Source organism: Passer domesticus, chromosome 13 (assembly GCF_036417665.1).
Source record: "Passer domesticus isolate bPasDom1 chromosome 13, bPasDom1.hap1, whole genome shotgun sequence".
In the NCBI taxonomy this organism is placed as follows: Eukaryota; Metazoa; Chordata; class Aves; order Passeriformes; family Passeridae; genus Passer; species Passer domesticus.
The window spans coordinates 10,941,187-10,960,557 of record NC_087486.1 but is presented as its reverse complement, the minus strand read 5'-3'; the positions used below and the strand labels follow the sequence as shown (position 1 = coordinate 10,960,557).

General features: G+C 42.2%; 1 protein-coding gene across 4 annotated transcripts; it reads left to right on the top strand.

Annotated features, from left to right (window-relative positions):
* The first annotated feature begins 34 nt into the window (after window positions 1-34).
* Window positions 35-11,893, top strand: SLU7 (SLU7 homolog, splicing factor). Of its 4 annotated transcripts, none has more exons than XM_064387519.1 (16): window positions 35-122; window positions 530-706; window positions 1,304-1,457; window positions 1,653-1,733; window positions 2,284-2,448; window positions 2,594-2,659; window positions 4,010-4,057; window positions 4,550-4,681; window positions 4,965-5,062; window positions 6,453-6,520; window positions 6,715-6,854; window positions 7,619-7,780; window positions 8,203-8,307; window positions 8,489-8,563; window positions 8,798-8,902; window positions 9,826-11,893. In XM_064387519.1, exons 2-16 carry the CDS (start codon window positions 543-545, stop codon window positions 10,003-10,005), a joined length of 1,743 nt encoding a protein of 580 aa, XP_064243589.1. In that variant the 5' UTR covers window positions 35-122; window positions 530-542; the 3' UTR covers window positions 10,006-11,893. The 4 variants fall into 4 exon arrangements, with proteins under 4 accessions (XP_064243589.1, XP_064243590.1, XP_064243588.1 ...); XM_064387520.1 differs by lacking the exon at window positions 35-122 and adding an exon at window positions 136-220; XM_064387518.1 differs by lacking the exon at window positions 35-122 and adding an exon at window positions 283-415.
* Window positions 11,894-19,371: the final 7,478 nt, after the last annotated feature.

Below are 19,371 nucleotides of genomic sequence, written 5' to 3'. Positions count from 1 at the left end.
CGGCAGCCGATTGGCTGAGCGCGCCGCTCGCGCACGGCCGCCCGCGAGCTCCGGGGAGGCGGCTCCGCCCCGGAAGTGAGCGCGGCCGCGGGGCATTGTGGGGCGGCGCTGCGGCCTGGCAGGTAAACAGGGCTGAGGGAGCGGGACCGGGATCGGGATTTGGATTTGGGAGCGGGATCGGGACCGAGATCGGGATCCGAGATCCGGCAGGGTGGATTCTGTAGGCTCCGAGCAAGTGCTGGCGGCCCCCGCCCGGCCCTGCGCCCGGGCCTGGCGCTGCTTCCCCCGGTCGTTCTCGCGCCTGTTCCGCGTGGGCGCAGGCCCAGCTCCTCGGTTAACAATAACGCAATTCTGTGGTTTGGGCGGCGGGGCTGGTTTGCCAGCACAGAGCTATGTCAGCAATGCGTAATACGGAGTGAGCTCGTTTCACTGGGTGACACAAAATCGCGTTGAGGAGCTGTGATATCAGAGGGCATCGATCTGTAAGGCTTTTCTTTTGTTTTCTAATTTATTTTTTTTTTCTGCTAAGGAGAAAAGCCGAAATGGCCTCAGGTGCGGTAGCGAACGCCCCTCCTGCAGGGGGGGCAACTGATGTGAGCCTGGAGGAACCAAAGAAGATGACGAGGGAAGATTGGAGGAAAAAGAAAGAGTTGGAAGAGCAGCGAAAACTGGGGAATGCGCCTGCTGAAGTGGATGAAGAGGGAAAGTACGTTTTACTAAAGCTGTGAATGTTCTAAAGCTGCTGAGGAAAAATGTCTTTTTGTGTTGTGGTTATAGAGCAATTGTGAGGGTTGCACATAATTTCAGTGTGAGTTACTGTAGAAATAAATAGTTGAACTCTGTATTTTAATATTTCAGTCAGGAGATGCATTCTAGAAAAATGTATGTTCATTTTTTATTTGCTGTCAGCTACTGTTCTGCTAAAAAGTCCCATCCATGAAGTTAATAACACACGGTGTTTTAAAAGTGAGCAGAACATAGCACAGGGGTCTTTCACAGTGTGCCTCATCTGTTGCCTCTCCCTTGCTTCCACAGGGCTCTTGCTTCTGAGAAGTGTTGCCATTTATTTTGCTCAGTAACATTACACAGAATAGGCCATTTGATTTGGAGTCAGGAGTTTAAGTGAATTAGGTGGCAGCAAAGTCAGAGATTCTGTGTTTATCAGACTGAGAATTTATTCTGTAGTGCTGTGTACCAACCTTTTTATTTATTGTCTCCTCACTTTACTGTGAGGGCTGTTTGTCAGACTGAGTTGTTTGGGTTTTTTCCCTGCCGCGTGTTCATTGCACAACGTCTTTTACAGAGACATCAACCCTCACATCCCTCAGTACATCTCCTCGGTGCCGTGGTACATAGATCCTTCTAAGAGGCCCACACTGAAGCACCAGAGGCCTCAGCCAGAGAAGCAGAAGCAGTACAACTCCTCTGGAGACTGGTACAAGCGGGGAGTTCAGGAGGTACGCAGCGCCTTTCCCCTGACGGCACGGGGAGACCATTTCTGGCTCCGTGCTTTTGGGGGACAGCAGCTTTCAGCAGCAGGGAGAGCAGCAGCGTGGGCTGTGGGGAGGGCACCCACCCTGACCTGGGGCTGTGTTTGGGGGGCTGTGTTTGGGCTGCGTGGGCCGTGCAGCTGACGCTGTGTTTGTCCCCAGCACGCCGTGGCCACGCGGTACCGCAAAGGAGCCTGCGAGAACTGCGGCGCGCTCACCCACAAGAAGAAGGACTGCATGGAGGTAACCCTCTTCTGGCCTGGCAGTGGCTTGGGGTGCCACGGGAGCTCAATCTCTGCCAGAAACAGCTGGCTGTGATGAAATACTGGGCTGGGAAAAGCTGTCTTGGAAAATGTTACAAGTAGTGAGAGACGGCCTAGAAATTTCTGAAGAATTTGTTAATGAAGGGGGAAAGTGATGGGATTCAGGGTGTCATCCATCAGTTCTGTTTGTAACAAGATCTGAAATAATAGGTGAAAATGTTATTTTCTTGTTAAATAATTGCATTCTCTCAGCTGTTGTGTCTGCCTTTCTGCTTCATCTCAGGTAGAAGCCACCCCCAGAAACTATTTTAATTGCTTCCTTAATTGTAGAAAATATAAACAGGAATTTATGGAGTTTGAAGTCAGTTGTGCTACATAAAAGTGCAGAACTACTTGCATTTATTTACAATCCACAGCCTTACAGCACTGAATTTAGAATTTCCTTGCTTGATAGATAGTATTTTTAAAAGGATATATGAGTGAATTATCTAATGGACTGATCTAACCATCTTTTTTTTTTCTTCTTTCAGAGACCCAGGAAAGTTGGAGCAAAATACACAGGCATGAATATTGCCCCAGATGAGCACGTGCAGCCTCAGCTGATGTTCGATTACGACGGGAAGCGCGACCGCTGGAATGGCTACAACCCAGAGGAGCACATGAAGATTGTGGAGGAGTACTCCAAGGTTGATTTGGTACGTAGGGGCTGTGATTTATTGGGGAGAGAGTTAGTGTTTGGTGTGGCTGGCTGGGAGGAGGAACACTTGTAGTGTGCTCTGTTGATATTGGAGCCAATTCTAAGGAGAAATATTTAAATAAATGCATTTTTGTGCTGCACAGGCCAAACGTACACTGAAAGCCCAGAAACTTCAGGAGGAGTTGGCATCAGGGAAGCTGGAGCAAGTGGTGAGTAAACTTAGCTAATCTATTTTTGCTTAGGCTGAATGAATACAAAACATACTTTCTGACTCTTTTACTCTCTATACATTGTCTGCTCTTGGGTTTTATGCCCTTCAGTAATTTAAAGATTTTCCTAGCACCAGCATGTTCTGTGTCACACTCAAGAACTTGAAGCATCTTCTTTCAAATGAGAATTTCCTTGTGTTCCCCTTACAGGCAGAAATTCTGTATGATTATTATTGTTCCTGAAATTGTTGACGTAGAATTTTGGGTCAGAAGAGCTTGTTTTCCATGTAGTAATTTTTTTTCATATACTGAAATGCTTTTCTCCAATTTAAAGATTGGTATTGTCTGCCTAGTGCTGAGGTGATGATTGTGCATTGATTTAGTAATGTTTAATATGAGTTGAAATGGGAAGTTGTTTTCTTAAGAAGAAGCAAATTTGTTTAAGATAAAATCACTGCCCAGTGACTTACAAAATGGGGGAAAAACCAGAGACTGCTACTGGTCAGAAGGAGGTTTTTGAAAGCCTCCTTGCAGAGGCTGTGCTGTCCCCCTGTCCCCCCGTGGGTTGTCACTAGATGGCACAGTGAGCTCCATCTGCCACCCAGCCCAGACTGCAGTGCTTTGACCTCCCCAGCAGCAGAGACTCTTCCTCTTTTCATGCCCGTTCTATGAAGCAAACACTGTTGGCTTCTGTAAGCTTACTGCTTATCAGTGGAACTGTGGGAAGGAAAGTGTGTTTAAATTTAAGAGCTGTCTGTGAGGGAGAGGACTGAGACTGATTTGCATAGTCAGTGCTGCTCTGTGTTCCAGGGCTCACAGCTGTTCCCATCTTCACTGCTGCAAGTATTCAGTTAAAGACCAAGCAGGTTAAAAAATTAAATCTGGCTGTGTTTGTCAAACTTAAATTCTGCCTTCAGTTTCATGCTTAGTATTCCTGCAAATCCTGGTTAAACTCTTGAATACATATCTCCTTAATTAATTTTTAAGCTTTCAGAGTTGCAACTTGGTTATATTTACCTGATATGAAATGTTACAGTCTAAATCCTCAGTGTTCAAAGGCGTAACAAGCTCTAAATAACAGCAGCAGTTTTAGAATTTGCTGTTCTTGCAAAGAATTGGAAATTTTGTTGGGGATACTGCGAAAAGTTCTCCAACATGTGTCTGTCACAGAGACAGCTAAGAGCATTCTGCTGGAATGTTATGTAGCAGTGTTTCTGCATTTGGGGCCAGTGGTAAATTGTATTTTGTATCCAGCATGAAGCTCTGCTTTGATTGCCCTTTGTATCCCTGCCATCTTGCCTTTTCCCACTGTCTTGTCTTCTCTGCTGATGTGCTCTTTGTTTGCTGCAGAACTCCCCAAGACACCAGTGGGGAGAAGAGGAATCAAATTCACAGACAGTAAGATGATTACCCACTGCATCACACCACGGGCAAAGAAAGAACCTGTACTTAGTGGAGCAGTAAAAGAGGGGTGCCACAAGGGTTTGAATGTTGTGTCCATGCCACTGCCTACCTCTTTGGGCAGAGGTTGCAGGATTTCATAAAGAAGCCTTTTCTTTCAATTCCTGTGTGTTGTCAAACCTTAGAGATGCAAGCACATAACTAGATTTTAACATGTGGTATGTTTTAACCAAAATAACTATTTTCTTAATATCATCATAGTTAAGTTAGGGTAACTTTCCATAGAAGGAAGTGAAAATTGTTTAACAAGAGTGCTTCTGAAGTGTTGAATGCTAGATTAGCCTGAGAGCACACTTAAGCCCAGGTAAACTGTGCCACCTTGTAACTGCAGGGATTGCAGAATTATAAGGAAACCACTAAAATCAGATTCTTGTACGTGTCTCCAGAGGGAAGGAACTTTTTATTTAGAAATTTTCCATTTCTCCTCAGGAAAGAGATCATAACAGTGAAGATGAAGATGAAGACAAATATGCAGATGACATTGATATGCCTGGGCAGAACTTTGATTCCAAGAGACGCATCACAGTCCGAAATCTGCGTATTCGGGAAGACATTGCCAAAGTGAGTAAAGAGCTCTGTGCAGATCTTCCTCTGTACTCCTGAGAGTTAATGTCAACAAATTACCCATTCAGTTATTAATGACTTTGTTTATGGGTCTGAGGGTTTGAAAGTTAAGGTCTCTTCTCAGTTCTGCTCCTGCCCATGTTATGACTTCATCAAGGTCATCCTTTTGCACAGATTGAACTTCTTAAAACATCCAAACTGGAGGATGCAAGAGTAACCTCAGTTCTTTCAAAATCATAATTACTAAATGTTTTTTATGTTGTTTGTTTTTTTTCCCCAGTACTTGAGGAATCTAGATCCAAACTCGGCTTATTATGATCCCAAAACAAGAGCAATGAGGGAGAACCCTTATGCCAACACAGGCAAGAATCCGGATGAGTAAGTTAAAATGAGGTCATGCTTGTCTATCCAACAAAACTCTTAAAAATGATATTAATAGTTCTATATTTTCTTTTACCTGTATGTCCTTTAGCTAATGAATCTCTAGTCAGTTACATGTAAACACATTAGTAAATCTAGAAAAAAACTGTTTTATTTAGGAACACATTTTGGTTTAGTATATAAAAGTGGTGTTTTTGTAATACTGACTGATCGTTAATCCTCAGGGACATGTGGACCATGGTTTAGTGTAATTATCTGTACAAGTGCTAAGACACTGCTGCATCTAGAGGTGATGCCTGTAAACAATAATTATATTTATGTCAAATATTTCAGTAACCAAATCTTAAACTTTATCCCTTGTTTCTTGGTTCTGGAGACTAGCGTGGTGAGTTTGTGGTACATAACAAAATATTTTAATTAGGAATAAGATATCCTCCTGTATTAATGGATTCTGCATAGAAAAGATGTGAAAGCTTTGTATTGTCTAGGTAGCTTAATGAAAGCTGCCATGGGCTGGCTTTTGGCTGCACCCTTGGCTGTCTCCCTTAAACCCCAAGTCAGACACTTGACCTGTGTTGTGCTGGGAATGTACAGAGTAAACAGGCTGTGAGTAAAATGTGTTAAGAGAGCAGTAATTGGATTAGCTCCCTGCCAAAAATAGAATGGCAGTGCCTAAATGATAGCAAATATTGCTCTTTCCACCTCTCCTTGCCCCCGGCTAGAGTAAGGCCAGTCAATTCTTTTTTTTAGATGCAGATGCTTTTGCTTCTCTATCAAGTCCTAATTTGACCTTTGTTGAATCTAAATTTCTGCCACCGCTTTGCGGAATGTAAATTTTTCACAGTGGTTTTGGGAAGATGAAAGAGTGGGGAATTGGATTGCTAGCATTTTTTGATCCTCAGTGTGTGTTTCATGTGCTGACTGTGCATCTCTTCAAGGGCTGTGCACAATTGTCTCACTTTAATGAGAGCCATGAAAGTATCCAAGGCTTTCTTAAACTCAGCCACATAGGCTGGGTCTGGATTGAAGAGTCAGAAACCCTGAAGTGAGAATCACTGTGCTGGAATGGCACAGACAGTTTGTGCATATTTATTGTGTTACTAGGTCCAAGTTTAACTTCTAGTGCTTGACATCTCAGACAGAACTCCAGGGCTGTGTCATGTGTCCCTTGAGCACAGACATCACAGGTTTTGAGTGGCTGCCTGATGCTTTCATGGCATTACAGGGAGCAGAGGTTTTTGTTCCATGTATTGAGTTGAATGCACCTTCTTCTCCTTCTGTTAATTCCTAGTGCACAAGAGAATTTTTACTTGCCTGTTGCACTTCTGTGTTTGTATTTGAGAGGAAATCACGTTACATATGCTAAGAATTGTGTTCTTTTCTGCAGAGTTGGTTATGCTGGTGACAACTTCGTTCGCTACACAGGCGATACCATTTCAATGGCACAGACCCAGCGTAAGTGGGCTTTGGGGTTGGGGTCGCTGAAGGAAATTGACTTAAATACTTAACAATGCTGCTTTCTTGAAAAGATAAATAAATAAACCTTTATAGATCAAGGCCTCTTTCAAATTGCTTCAGAATTAAAGGGTGTAATTTGAATGTGTGTCAGTTTTAGAGTAAGTATTGAGTGGAACCTCTTGTGTACGCAGTGTTTGCCTGGGAGGCTTACGACAAAGGCTCTGAAGTTCATCTTCAAGCAGACCCTACAAAATTAGAACTCCTCTATAAATCTTTCAAAGTGAAAAAAGAAGATTTCAAGGCACAGCAGAAAGAAAGCATCCTAGAGAAGGTAATATATGTTTGGATTTATTTAATAGGAATTCTGTTTGAAGTCTGGGTCTTGGGGAACAAGTAAGATTACTAATCCTATGTGAGAGGGCATCAGCTGTTCTCAGCAGCTTAGACTTAAAATATTTTTATATTTATACACACTATCTCATTGTTTGATGAATTTTATTTAGTATAGGAACCTTTGAAAGTCTGCTGGTATTGATATTATTGGGAGCTCTTCCCTAAACTGTCAGAATTTCTCCACTGAAGAAATCTGAATTTCTTTTTGACACAAATTTTTGGTATAGTCTTGTAGATAAATACTTATTTTATATTTTGCAACTTGAATCTTGGACAACTGAAAAATAACTAAATAATCCGTTTGGATTCTAACCATGTCCACATTCAAGTTTGGAGGGGTACAGGAAGTATTGTTCTGGTTCTACCCAGGCTGGTCTTCGGCTTGGTCTCTAAAGATTTTCTGCTTTGAGTGAGGGGTATCACTGTTGTCATTCTCCAAGCATAAAACAAAACAAAAACTAGCAAACAAAAAACCACACACACACCAAAACCCCGCAAAACTAAACACCAAGAGACACCACAGTGGCCATAGGAGATGATGTATTTCTGTCTTAACTCTTCACTAAAGATTAAACTATCTCTGTCCACTTTTGTGCCTTCTTGGCAAGGTACCAAAGGTGCTGTTTTTGAAATGTTTGCTTAACTATATAAAAGGTGGGTTTTTTCCAAAACTATTGTATGTCATTTCTATTTGCATTTTAGTATGGAGGACAAGAACATTTGGATGCCCCCCCAGCTGAGCTGCTGTTAGCTCAAACAGAAGATTATGTGGAGTATTCTAGGCATGGAACAGTCATCAAAGGACAGGAGAAAGCTATTGCTTGTTCTAAGTATGAAGAGGATGTGAAGATCAACAACCATACAGTAAGTTCTAGGTTGTGTTAAATTTTTTTAAAATTAAGTACCATCCCATTGGAGGTATATGAGGATACAGTACAATTTAATTAATACACCAAATACATTTCTTCTGTCTCAATGTGACACTGTCTCTTAAGGAGAAACTTCAAATTGTCATAGTTGTGATTTAAATTTGAGGAATTGCCATGGTAATCTTAAACTAAAGGGGAAGTTACTCTCTTCACCTTCCACTTTGAATATAAGTTGACCACATCCTGTTGTGATTCTCTTTTTTGACACTGTACCTGTAAGGTTCATGTAAAATAGCAAAAGTGTTTCTCTTAGCTTCCTTTTGGACTGTTTGAGTAATTTACTTACCAGGAATCAGCTCAGGAGTGAATTTTAGCCTGCCTCTTACAGGAGTAACTGTGTGCTGTGCTCTCTTGCAGTGCATTTGGGGTTCATACTGGAAAGAAGGAAAGTGGGGTTACAAGTGCTGTCACTCCTTTGTCAAGTACTCCTACTGTACAGGAGAAGCTGGGAAGGAAATTGCTGTAAGTATTCTCTTGTTTATTCATGTGGAAAGAGCTAAAAAGCATTGATATTCTTACTTAAGGTTTAGAATGTTGCTTTTTGAGGGAGGCTGTTCTTGTCAGTGATTTGTGGGATTTTTTTTCCCTGCATCTTTCAGATATTGTCAGTAACAAGGTATCCTTGTTCTTGTCTGTTGTATAGAATACAGAGGCAAGCTTAATGGAGGAGCAGCCTGAGGAGGAAGAGCACATGACAAAACCCAAAACACTGATGGAGGTAGGATGTTTCCTTTTCTCAGGAAGACAGATATTTATTCTCAACGTTTTATCTACAAAATTCTGTAGAGCCCTAATCAGCCTGAAAATTACTGGACTGTATTGTTAAAACATTAACATCTCCATTGAAAACTAGGCTCTCAAAGAGCATTAATGGAAGTTTGGATTTAATGGTTTGGGCATTATTAATGTTGGCAAGTTGAATCTTAACAGTAACTTGTTTCCCACCCTACAGATCCACCAAGAGAAACAGAAAGAGAAGAAAAAGAAGAAGCACAAGAAGAGCTCAAATTCTGACAGTGAGGGCGAAGAGAAAAAGAAGCAAGAAAAACTAAAAAAGGTGCACTATAATCTTCAGTGGCTTTGTGGCAAAAGGAACATGACATATTTTACAGCATCAGTTTTATGAAGCCTATCATGTAGCTCTTGGTGATACACCATGGGGTAGTTTGATGCTAATTTTGAGTTAAATTAAATTTTAAATGCTATTAGGTGTTCTAAAGTCCATTCCCTATTCCTCAGGCAAAGCTTCAATAAATATTTGGTTTTGAAGTCTTAATTTAGATGACTTAGAACATTTCATGTCTAGGCACCTATTAAACCTGTAGGTCTATAAAAGACATTTCAGAACATCATGATTTGTGTATTGAAGAAAGGTGGAGAGATCAAAGGCAGTGTTAAATCTTAACATAGCACTTTGTATCCCAGGCTTGGCCCAGTCTCTCAGCTGATGTAATGAATCCATGCCCCAAGCCATGCACTGCTGAGCAGCAGTGTGCTCCCCTGGCCACAGCAGCCTGCCTCAGGCTGCCCTGAGAGGAAACCTGTTAAAACTGTGCTTAATTAAAGCAGGGTACAAATGCAACTTCTTTTCTGGAGCAGCAGTAGTAGTTTGAGGAATGAGACAGCACATAGCATTTTAGAGTTGAAACCCCAAGCATATAACAAACCATTTGTACTTGCTAGATCATGATTATATTTTAGGTAAATCCTGTGAGTTTCTTACTTGATTTTTACATTTGGAAGGAGATTATAGTATCTTGTTTACTAAATAGCATTTTACCAACATTTTATGTAAACACTAAAGAATGAGCATTAAGTGAAAGGTGCTGTGGGTGAGCCAGACAGATGTGCACTGCTTATCCCACCCTTGTGCTTGCTCCTTGCCCATCACACAAGAATCTAAGACAAACCTTCATTGTTGGGTTTTTTTTGGTTTAACTTCCACTGCAGAATTTTTTATTCCTTTTGCTCTCATTTCAGGCTCTCAATGCTGAAGAGGCTCGGCTTCTCCACATCAAAGAAATCATGCAGTTAGATGAGAGGAAGAGACCATACAACAGCCAGTATGAAACCAGGGAGCCAACAGAAGAGGAGATGGAGGCCTACAGAATGAAGAGACAGAGACCTGATGACCCCATGGCCTCTTTCCTTGGGCAGTAGTCACAGGAGGCACCATTCCAGTACACAAGGCTTTTTCCAGTTGTTTACAACTATAGACACTTGATTCCCTTGCACATGCCTAAAATGGCAGAAACCTTTCTGTGCTCTGAAGAAATTTGTGAAAGCTTCTTTCAGCAGACATGAGCACTCTAGAACTTACTGAAGTTTTATAAATGTGTGTGTTTGTATACAAATACAGGCACGTATATACACACACATACATGTAACATATGTATAGATAAAATACTACACCCACTCTGTAAGTCCTTGAAGGAGATCTGACTGAAATCCTAGGTTTATTTGGCCAACTAGTAGGTGTGTATATATATATATATATATATATATATATATTTGCCCAACTAATGTGTAAAGTTGTGATACAGTAAAACTGACTAGTCAGAAGAAATGGTCAGCAGGTGTCAATATAGAACAAAAATTTTTGACAAAAAATTGATACAACTATAACTAGAGCTTCTTACTTGTAAAGCCTGTATCATGACTGTAAAAGTCATTGTTTCTTGATCACTTTGCAGTAAGTACTTTGGAAATGTAAAAGTTAATTGCTTTGTTCTGGTTAAACCAATATGAAAATCTTAATTGCTGTCTAGCCTTTTAAATGAAAGGGTTGGGAGAAGCTGACTGTAGAGTTTTTAAATTCCAATTGTTTCTTTAGATGTTTTTCCACAGAAATTTCAGTTGTAAAGATCTGTGTTCTTGGGTTTCCTTTTGATAACAGTGTCCTGTTACATGGTGTGACACCAAGTGTCAGGCTCTAATCCCCTGTGGGAATGTGAAGCAGCATCTGCTTTGGTTTGGCAATGTTAGTCCTTAAACTGGGAGTTTTCCCCTTTTAACTGATTAAAAGTTGAAGAACTGGGTGAAAAACTGCACAGCATGACTTTAGAGTTGGGAATTACTTCTGTTGAGGCTTAAACTGTCTTTCCAAGGAAAAACTGCTCTTTTCCACAAATAATTACATACAGAAAACACACCTGTGAGTGTCCTGCGTGTGATTTCACAGATACTGAGGACTGAATGTTTTGATTTGGCACACATAGCTAATTATAGCTATTCTGCACTGGTCTGCAATTGGTTCTGTATTAATACAATATATGATATTCTCATTGGTGATCAAAATTTTGAGTGTTTACTGTGTCTGTGATCCTCTGCCGCACAGTAAAAGCAAACTGTCAGAATTGGCTGGTTTGAGCTGAGGTGTTCTCAGGGCTGCAGCACCTGAGGTTGTGCCAGCATGCCCTGCAACTGCTGTTGGCTTGGTCAGTGCCAAGTTCAGTTTGAGGGAGGAGGAGCTGTCAGAAGGGGTCCTTGAGTATTTACATACCTTTCTCAAAGCTGCAGTTTAGTCTAAAAAAAGTTAAATCTGAAAGAATTAATTCTTTATAAAGGAGGTAATTCAGAAATAACACAGGAAATAACACAAAGGAAATTTCAAGGCTCACTTTGTAAGCTGTGGATTGCATGGAAACTTTAATACATTGAGTCTCTACTGGATCTATGTGAAGTGATTGTTCAGGGATTAAAATTCAGTCCTAAATTTAGGATTAGATTTCTCCAATGAGTCAGTCCCAAGCACTAGGGCAATAGTTGCTCCTTGCCATATCTTTAGTCTGTAAAGGAAGAGGGTTAAAGGTTTGTCAGGTTATTTATTTCAACCTTGAGATGACAGTGTGTTATCCTGAGACTTGTTCTTAAGCAGCTGCAACACTTACCTGATGTTTTTAAAAAAACCCATGCATACATTTCCAGCTGGAATACTCCGGTCAGATGGATAAACATTTGTCAGAATAAATGGCAGGAAATGTGAAGCAATGCTGATACACTCAGAACCTTCCAGGAATAAACAGACCTGTCTGCTTTTCATCATGAATATGAAATGGCATTTCTCTTCTTTGGGAGTTTGTTCTGGGTGCAGCATTTCATGCAGAGAACTATGTAAGATTATTTCTTGGGTCATGAGCTTTTTTTGCACTTGCCCCAGTTACTGTACAGGCTTCTCCAAGAACAGGAAAGGAGTAAGTCAGAATTTAAAAACACCATTTTGTTCTTCACCTGCCCAGATGTAATTATGCATTGGGCTGTCCACTGAACTTAATAAAATACCAGTCCTGCCTCAAAGCAAATGTTTCATGCTAATAATTTTTATGATAATCAATATAAATCAGCAAGTGGTTTTTATATGGAAAAAAGTTACTAATACAAAATGATAAATATGTACTTTTAGATTGTCGACAACCTTTCCTTTCCATGGGTTGAGAAACAAATGGTTTAGATAGTAAAATACTTTCTTGAGGTGAATTTTGTGACAATCTGAGAGCCTGTGAAATGTAAAGGTTTGACCCAAGGGTTTGTCAGATGTCTGACTAATCCCCAAGAAGTTAATTGTTGGGGTCTGCTCTTCTGCCTTTGTAATGGTCACACCAGACTGTGTATTTTATTGCTGCAGTTGAATGTTCTGGTATCTAAAAATATCACAAGCCATTTTTACAGGCCCATTTGTAGAAGACAAGAATTACTTGTTTTTCACCATTCATTGCAGAAACCCAAGCATTTGCAATTTTAAGTTACTGACGCTGTCAAAACTGTCCTGAGGAATGCCCAGTGTCTGTTCTCCAAGCTGCCCTGTTGATCTCTCCAGCCCAGAATCATTTATTTCTGATAGGATTCCTTGGCTTGTGCCAGCAATGCTTCTTCACCCTTGCTGGGCTTACTCCCCACGATGGCACATGGCCCCCATTGTGGGGGATTTGTGCATTCTGGTCCTTCCAGCTGAAGATCAGACACACATTTCATATTTCTGTCTAGTCCAGGCCTAGTGTGGTTGTTGTGGCAGGTGTGCAGTTTGCTCCTCTCTGCCTCTCTCTTCCTTTTCCTTCACCTCTCCCTTGGAGCCCATCTGTAGATGCTCCAAGACAATTTAATTGTAAGATCAGAGAGGTAAGAGTTCTGTGCTCGTGGTGTTTGCTGCTTTAGCTGCCTCCAGTGCTGCTGGGAAGCCTCAGCAGGAATTAACCACCTAAAAAAAGTGTCCCCCCCTTTCAGGAGTGTTTGGCAGCCCTTGCCAAGTTACTGGCTGTTGGTTACCCTGCCTCCCACGTACACTTTGGTCATTCTTTGATGGTTTTGAATACCTTGGGGGGGGGGGAAGGGACTAATTTGGTGGGGGGAATTGGCACAAAAACAAAATCCTGTACTTTCAAGGTTTTTTTGTAGATAAGCTGAAAAAGTGATTTCTGATATGATTTGAAGCAATTCTTGCTTAACTGATTCATTTGTCAAACTGAAGATGTGTGTGATGGGACAATGCCAAAAAGCAGTTCCAGGCAGATCTTGGCTGACAAGGTTCTCTCATGCTTCTACTTGTGCACAATTTTGAGTTTCCAGTTCCAATCTTATGAGACTTCCCTACAAACCCTTGAGTGCAATAAGTTGATTTACTGGAGGCTCTGACTTTCTCTGTAAGCAGCATCTGTTCTTTGGGAAGCTCAGTTAATATTTCTGCCACGTGGCATTTCCCAGCAAGGGCTGAACAGCCCCACAGACCCAAGAGAGGCAGAAACAGAGTGAAGCTCAGAAGTGCCTGGATGTGAGTGACTCTGGGATGTCCCAGTGCCTCCCTGCCCGTCCTTTGCACCAGCTGCTCTCCTTTCCCCCAGGCAGATCCCCAGCACAGAGGAGACACCTCCATCCCTGCTTGTCCCTGGTAAGCAGCATGGGCTGTGGAATTGCTTTGGTGTATTTCAGGGGGTTGGGGGGGCTCCGTAGGATCTCTTCTACCTCACCAAGGGAATTTGAGCTTTTTCCTGCTCTGCTCAGGTCTCTTGAGCTTTAGAATCTGTGACCATAACCCCAAGTGACCCTGGCAGTGCCCACAAAGCTGGCCTGGGGCACAGTTATCTAACACGGGAGATCTGCTCTGGTCAATAGGGCAGGGAACTGGAAATAAACAACTTGCTCCCTTTTGCCCTTAACTCGCTGCATGAAAGTGGGTAAACAGCAGTGTAGCCTCAAATATGTCATTGAGGAGCTTTCCTCAGCTCTGTGTCTGAGAAGCATTGAGCTCAAAGCACCTTTCTCTCTCTCTCTCTCTCTCTCTCTCTATATATATATATATATATATATATCTAGTGAGTAATTTTGCCTAAATTATATAAAACAGAATGGGAAAAGGAATTTGCACATACTAAATAAAAAGGAAACCTCTTCCAGGTTTGTAAGTTAATTGTCATCATTAGATGAAACTAATAGAATTTCACATGGGTATGTAGGAAAATTGCTTCTTCTAATGTATATAAAATCAAATTTGAAAGCAGAGATCAAGTGTAGCATCTTGTATATCCCCTCATAGGACTTTCAGAACTGACACCTTGTGTGCTTCCTGTTTTCTGTTAATAACTTCTTGCAACTTTACCACATGAAAAGCATCTTGAAATTTGTTCCTGAGCTTTTTAATATAGTGAAAACTCTTGCAAAAATTGCAAGAGTTTGGAAATTTCCATTGTGCATGGCTTGCAGGATAAGGTTCTTATTAGCAGGAATGTTTCATAGAAAAGAAAATATGTGCTTCCTAAAATATTAAGTGTAAAATGTCTTTGATAACATTCTGTCATTCCAATGCCTTCTGAAGTTCAGGGAAACCCCAGAATTTAAATGATTAACTGGCATTTCCAGACTCCTGGCCAAACTAACTCTTATCACATCTGAATGTTCTGTTATTAATGAGCCAGGTTTGCTTGGAGCCTTCTGAGACCCTTTTTACTGTTTGATTACTAGAATAATATTGCTTTTACTTGTGAAAATATGTGCTCAAGTTGCACTGGGAGACAGCCTGTTTTGGTTTTTTTTTTTCAAAAGCTACTTTGGTAGAATCACAGGATGGTTTGGGTTGGAATAGACCTTGAAGATCCCTAGCTTCAGGCAGCCTGCCCTGAGCAGGGACACCTCCACTAGACCAGGTTGCTCCAAGCTTTGTCCAGCCTTGTCCCTGCACACTTCCAGGAAGGAGGAGTCCATACCCAGAGCCCACATTGCACAGACATAGATCAGATCCTGCTGGCTCTGCACATTTCAAAGCTCCACTGCAGAAAAAAGCACATGAGAAAGAAATACCTGTTGTCAGTCAGTATTCTAAATTAGTCTGTCCTCAAAAGCCAGGCCTTCATGTTCTGTGTCTCTGTTGTCCCCCAGTTATTTTTGCTCTAAGCCCTCCCCCACTGCTGGGTTGCAGCTTCACTGCTGTACCTTGGTTTATCTGGGACCAAGGCAGAGCTGCCCTGCTCCGGATCTGGAACTTCATTGTGTAATGCTCCTTTTTCTTTGGCATCTGATGACCACAGGATTTATTTAGCCTCCTGTAACAAAGCCCCATTGTGCTGCAGTGTTGTGAGGGAAAGCAAAGAATCAGCTGCTGCCTTGCTCTGTAACTGCAGTGCAGCCTGCCAGGAGCCCCCCTCGGGATTTATCTCTCCAAGTGCAGAGGAGAGCAGCACACAGCTGATGACAAAAGCAGGCAGCAGCTGGCATTGCTGCTCTTCAGCTGGACCCTTGCCCCAGGGGAACCATCGTGTCCCTCTCTTCTTACTTCTCTGGGATTTTACAGTGTTTAAAGAAACAAACAGATCACCCTTCCTATGGGAGTTGTTTATTTGCACCTTGTGCTACTCTTTTAATCCCTGTCTGCAAGTGAAATTCCTGAACACATTTTTTAAATGTAGTGACAAGTGGTGTTTAAATTCTGGTTTTATAAATACCTGGAAAAATGAGAGCATCCAACTTCTGATGAATGACACATTCTCTGAGAAAAATGCCCTGATTCTTTTTTGAAGGCTCTCTCTTCTAAACAGAAGAGTTTTGGCCATTAATCTGTGTGGAATCATTATCAGACTGAGTGCAGATTTCTGTTTGATATCAATCTCTGTTTGATAGTAGTTCTGGATACACATCTGTGTTCCAGGTACACACCTCTGCAATGAGCTCAGGGATCCCAGGCTGGAGGGACAGGCTCTGATGATTTTTATGTTTCATGCCCACACTCCTTTTCATACTGAAGGAAGCTCAGCAGAATTTTCCTTTCTCTTCTCTCTCCTTTCTCCTGACATTGACTCAGAATTCAACCAATTCCTCTGTTAACACTTCCAGCTCAATAAACCACCAGGAAACAAACTGAAAGCCCTGATCAGCTTCTGCCAGATCACCAAACTGAACCAGCTCAGCAGGGTTCAAGCTCTAGAGCTGCAGCAGGGCTGGTGTGGAGGAAGGGCAGAGAAGGGGTGAAGGCAATCTCTCCCTTTCCAGCAGCAGCTTGGACTCATTTCCATTGAAATGGCTTGAGCAAATTCTGCTCTGAGGCCCGGGGATCACTGGTGATCTGTAAGCCATATATAATGAAGTTCAGCTGCTTTGAGAAAAAAATATAAAACGGTGAAATTAATTAAAACCACTTATCCAGGCTGGTACAGCCCCTTGAATCAGAAAGGGAAATGTCCCAGTGCTCTGTGATATTCTCTGGAGGTTTTCCTGTGGGCTCAAAGAGCCCAGACACTGCTGGTGTAGTACTTAAATGTGCTCACAACATGGTTTCACATGGAAACACATTGGTTGTTTACTTTTCTAATGAGGTTTCCAGATATTTTTTTGATTGTTCCCACCTAAAAATCTACCCTTATATATTTCACCAGGGTCAAATCATGTAATCTTACTCATACAAAACTCCTACTGAATATTTACATGACTAAAAGAAGCCATATCAATTTAAGGTAGTTTTTTGCATGTGTGCTTTCCCCAGCACACAGCTGCTTCCTCCTGCTCTATGCTGCAGCCAAAAACCCTGATCCCTGTAACTGCTTATAGTGCTGAGAATTGGGAAACCAGCCTTGGAAGAAGCATGAGGAGAGGAAACTCCCCTGAGCTGCTTTGGCTGCAGAACATTATGTATTAAACTAGGGACTGAAGGAACACGGGGACCTGTCTTTGATCCATGGAATCAGGATGACTTAGAACAATAGTCGTGACTTTGTCAACCTTTCTTCTATAAACTATTACAAATGAACCAGATAATAGGCAGTGTAGAAAAAACACTGGTTATGTACTGTTATAAGGTCATGCAGAAGGATTAACTCTTGTAGGAATTATTGGATTCTAGTGAAAAAATAATGAATTTGTGTTGGTAATGACACTGCCTTAGTCCTCTGTCCTGGTGTGGTCCCTAGGTAGGGCAGCCCCATCTGTGAAGAGTGGGGTTGATGAGATCTCTCAGGGATATTATTTTGTCCATTAGGCTGCTGTTACTTGCATGGTTTTGGTGGCTAAACCCCACGATTTTTATTTTTCCTTGATATCAGTGCTGACCTAGTTCTGCAGCAAGTAACTGCACAGCCATCTGTATCCCAGCTGATGCCAAGGAATGAAAATATCCCTGAAAGGTAACAGCCCTCTGGCTGAAGGGAACCTTAGGGGCAGCACTTGCTATTTGTGTTGTTTTGCACTTTCCAGCACCTGGGACAAAAGGCTGGGAAGGCAGAAGTGCTGGGAGCAGCCCAAGGGCTCAGGGGGTTTGGCCAGCCCTGCCCACAGCTCCTCCCTGGGTTCACTTTGTCCTGCCTATGGGGCTCAGCCAGCAATGGTTTGGTGTATTTGGGACTCTTGGAGAGAAGAGCCAGCCACAGCCATGAGACACTATTTTGATGTTGAGTCTCTCTGCTGTCCCTGCTGCCTGTACATGTTTCTGTTGTGTTGGCACTGTCCACTGGCAGTCAAGGGGCAGTGGCAGAACGGGGGGTGCCAGCGAAGGGGAAGCAGAGATCAGCCCTGCTTGTGCTGAGCATTGATGGCTGCAGGTTTTATCCAGAATTGGAAATTCCTGCTTTCAGGAGCTGCACATGAGTGCAGGACACATCCCAGCACAGGGCAGATTAGGCAGCAAACCTGTAAAGTAGCATTAAGACACAAACTTTGGCCTATAATCCTAATTATTGCTTTTCTACTCTCAAACAGTTTTGTGGCAGTGCTCGGAAATGAAAGCTGTGCCAATGGCAGCCCCTGACGTGGTTATCAGGGGTGTCATGAGATTTTATGCCTCTCTGAAAGCAGCAGCTGTAAAAATTCAAGGCTTTCCTGGAAGTCTTAGCTTTCAGCTAAGAAATCCACCATGTATGTAAATATTTTGGAGTGTGAAGAAAAGCTTGAAAACACATCAATGTACTCAAAAAGTTTAGGTACCAAAGGACAAGGAAAACGAATGTCAGCTCTGTTGCTGTTATCAAATCCCTTGTTTATTTTAACTCTTGGCCCTGTTTATTATGGTTACCGTAAGTTTGTCAATTGCAAACCTAAGCCAACTTTGTTATTTGTAAATATCCTGAGAATACTTTGTTATTTCCCAGTGGTGATGAATGGATGGTGGAGCACTCGTGGCTGGTACTGGGGTGAGGTTTTTCCTTGCTTCTGTCATGTTCTCTGACACTAATGTGTTCCAGTGTTTTTAACTGCCAAGAGCAGCTGTGAATTCTCTCTCTGGGGATGTTCCCATCACATCTCATTCAGCCATTATTAGTCATTAAACATCTTACCCTGTGATTGAATCCAAGGATAGAGCAAAGGGCAATTACTCAGCCCAAATATACAGTACTTCATGTGAAGGCAGTGGGAAGGTTTAATTGCTAATACTTGTGACATATGGATTTACTTGGGGCCCTAAAGGAGCTCCCACCTTCCCCCTGTTAGCTCTGCTCAGTGTTCCAGGTGTGACTGCAAAGCCCTGCTGGAATCCAGCCTGGGAACAATTTGCCTCTGTGAGAGGCACAGCACTAGAGCTGCAGACCAGATGAAGCATTTAATAACTTCATTACAAGGCAACTGGTTTATAAGTGAGGAGGAGCATTTGGAACGTGTGATTTATAGTTGGGAATATTTTATAATTGGTGAATGCTGTTATCACACTCACAGTGCTGTGCATTAGTGAGAGTTACTGGTAAAATTTCCATGGTTTAGAGCTCAGGTTGGGTGACACTGTGGTGACAGGGCTGTTTTCACAAGGCTTTGCAGTTCTGCAGAGTTTCAGGTGATCTGCTGACACTCTGCACCTTGCAGAGGCTTTCAGCCCCTCAGGTTATGCAGGGATTGTGTTTGTTTTCAAGATTCCCACAGTTTTTAATGGGTTTATCCTGACAAGAGTGTGGTAAGAGTGCTGTTCATGCCCAATTAACATACAAGAGACACTTCATTGAAGGACCCTTGAACTTGGATGTCTGCACAGCTGTCTCACAGAGTCAGGCACTGTGCTGTGCCTGGAAAAGCCTGGACAGTTCTGATGTGTTGAAATGTCTTTAAAAATCTCCTTATACATAGAAG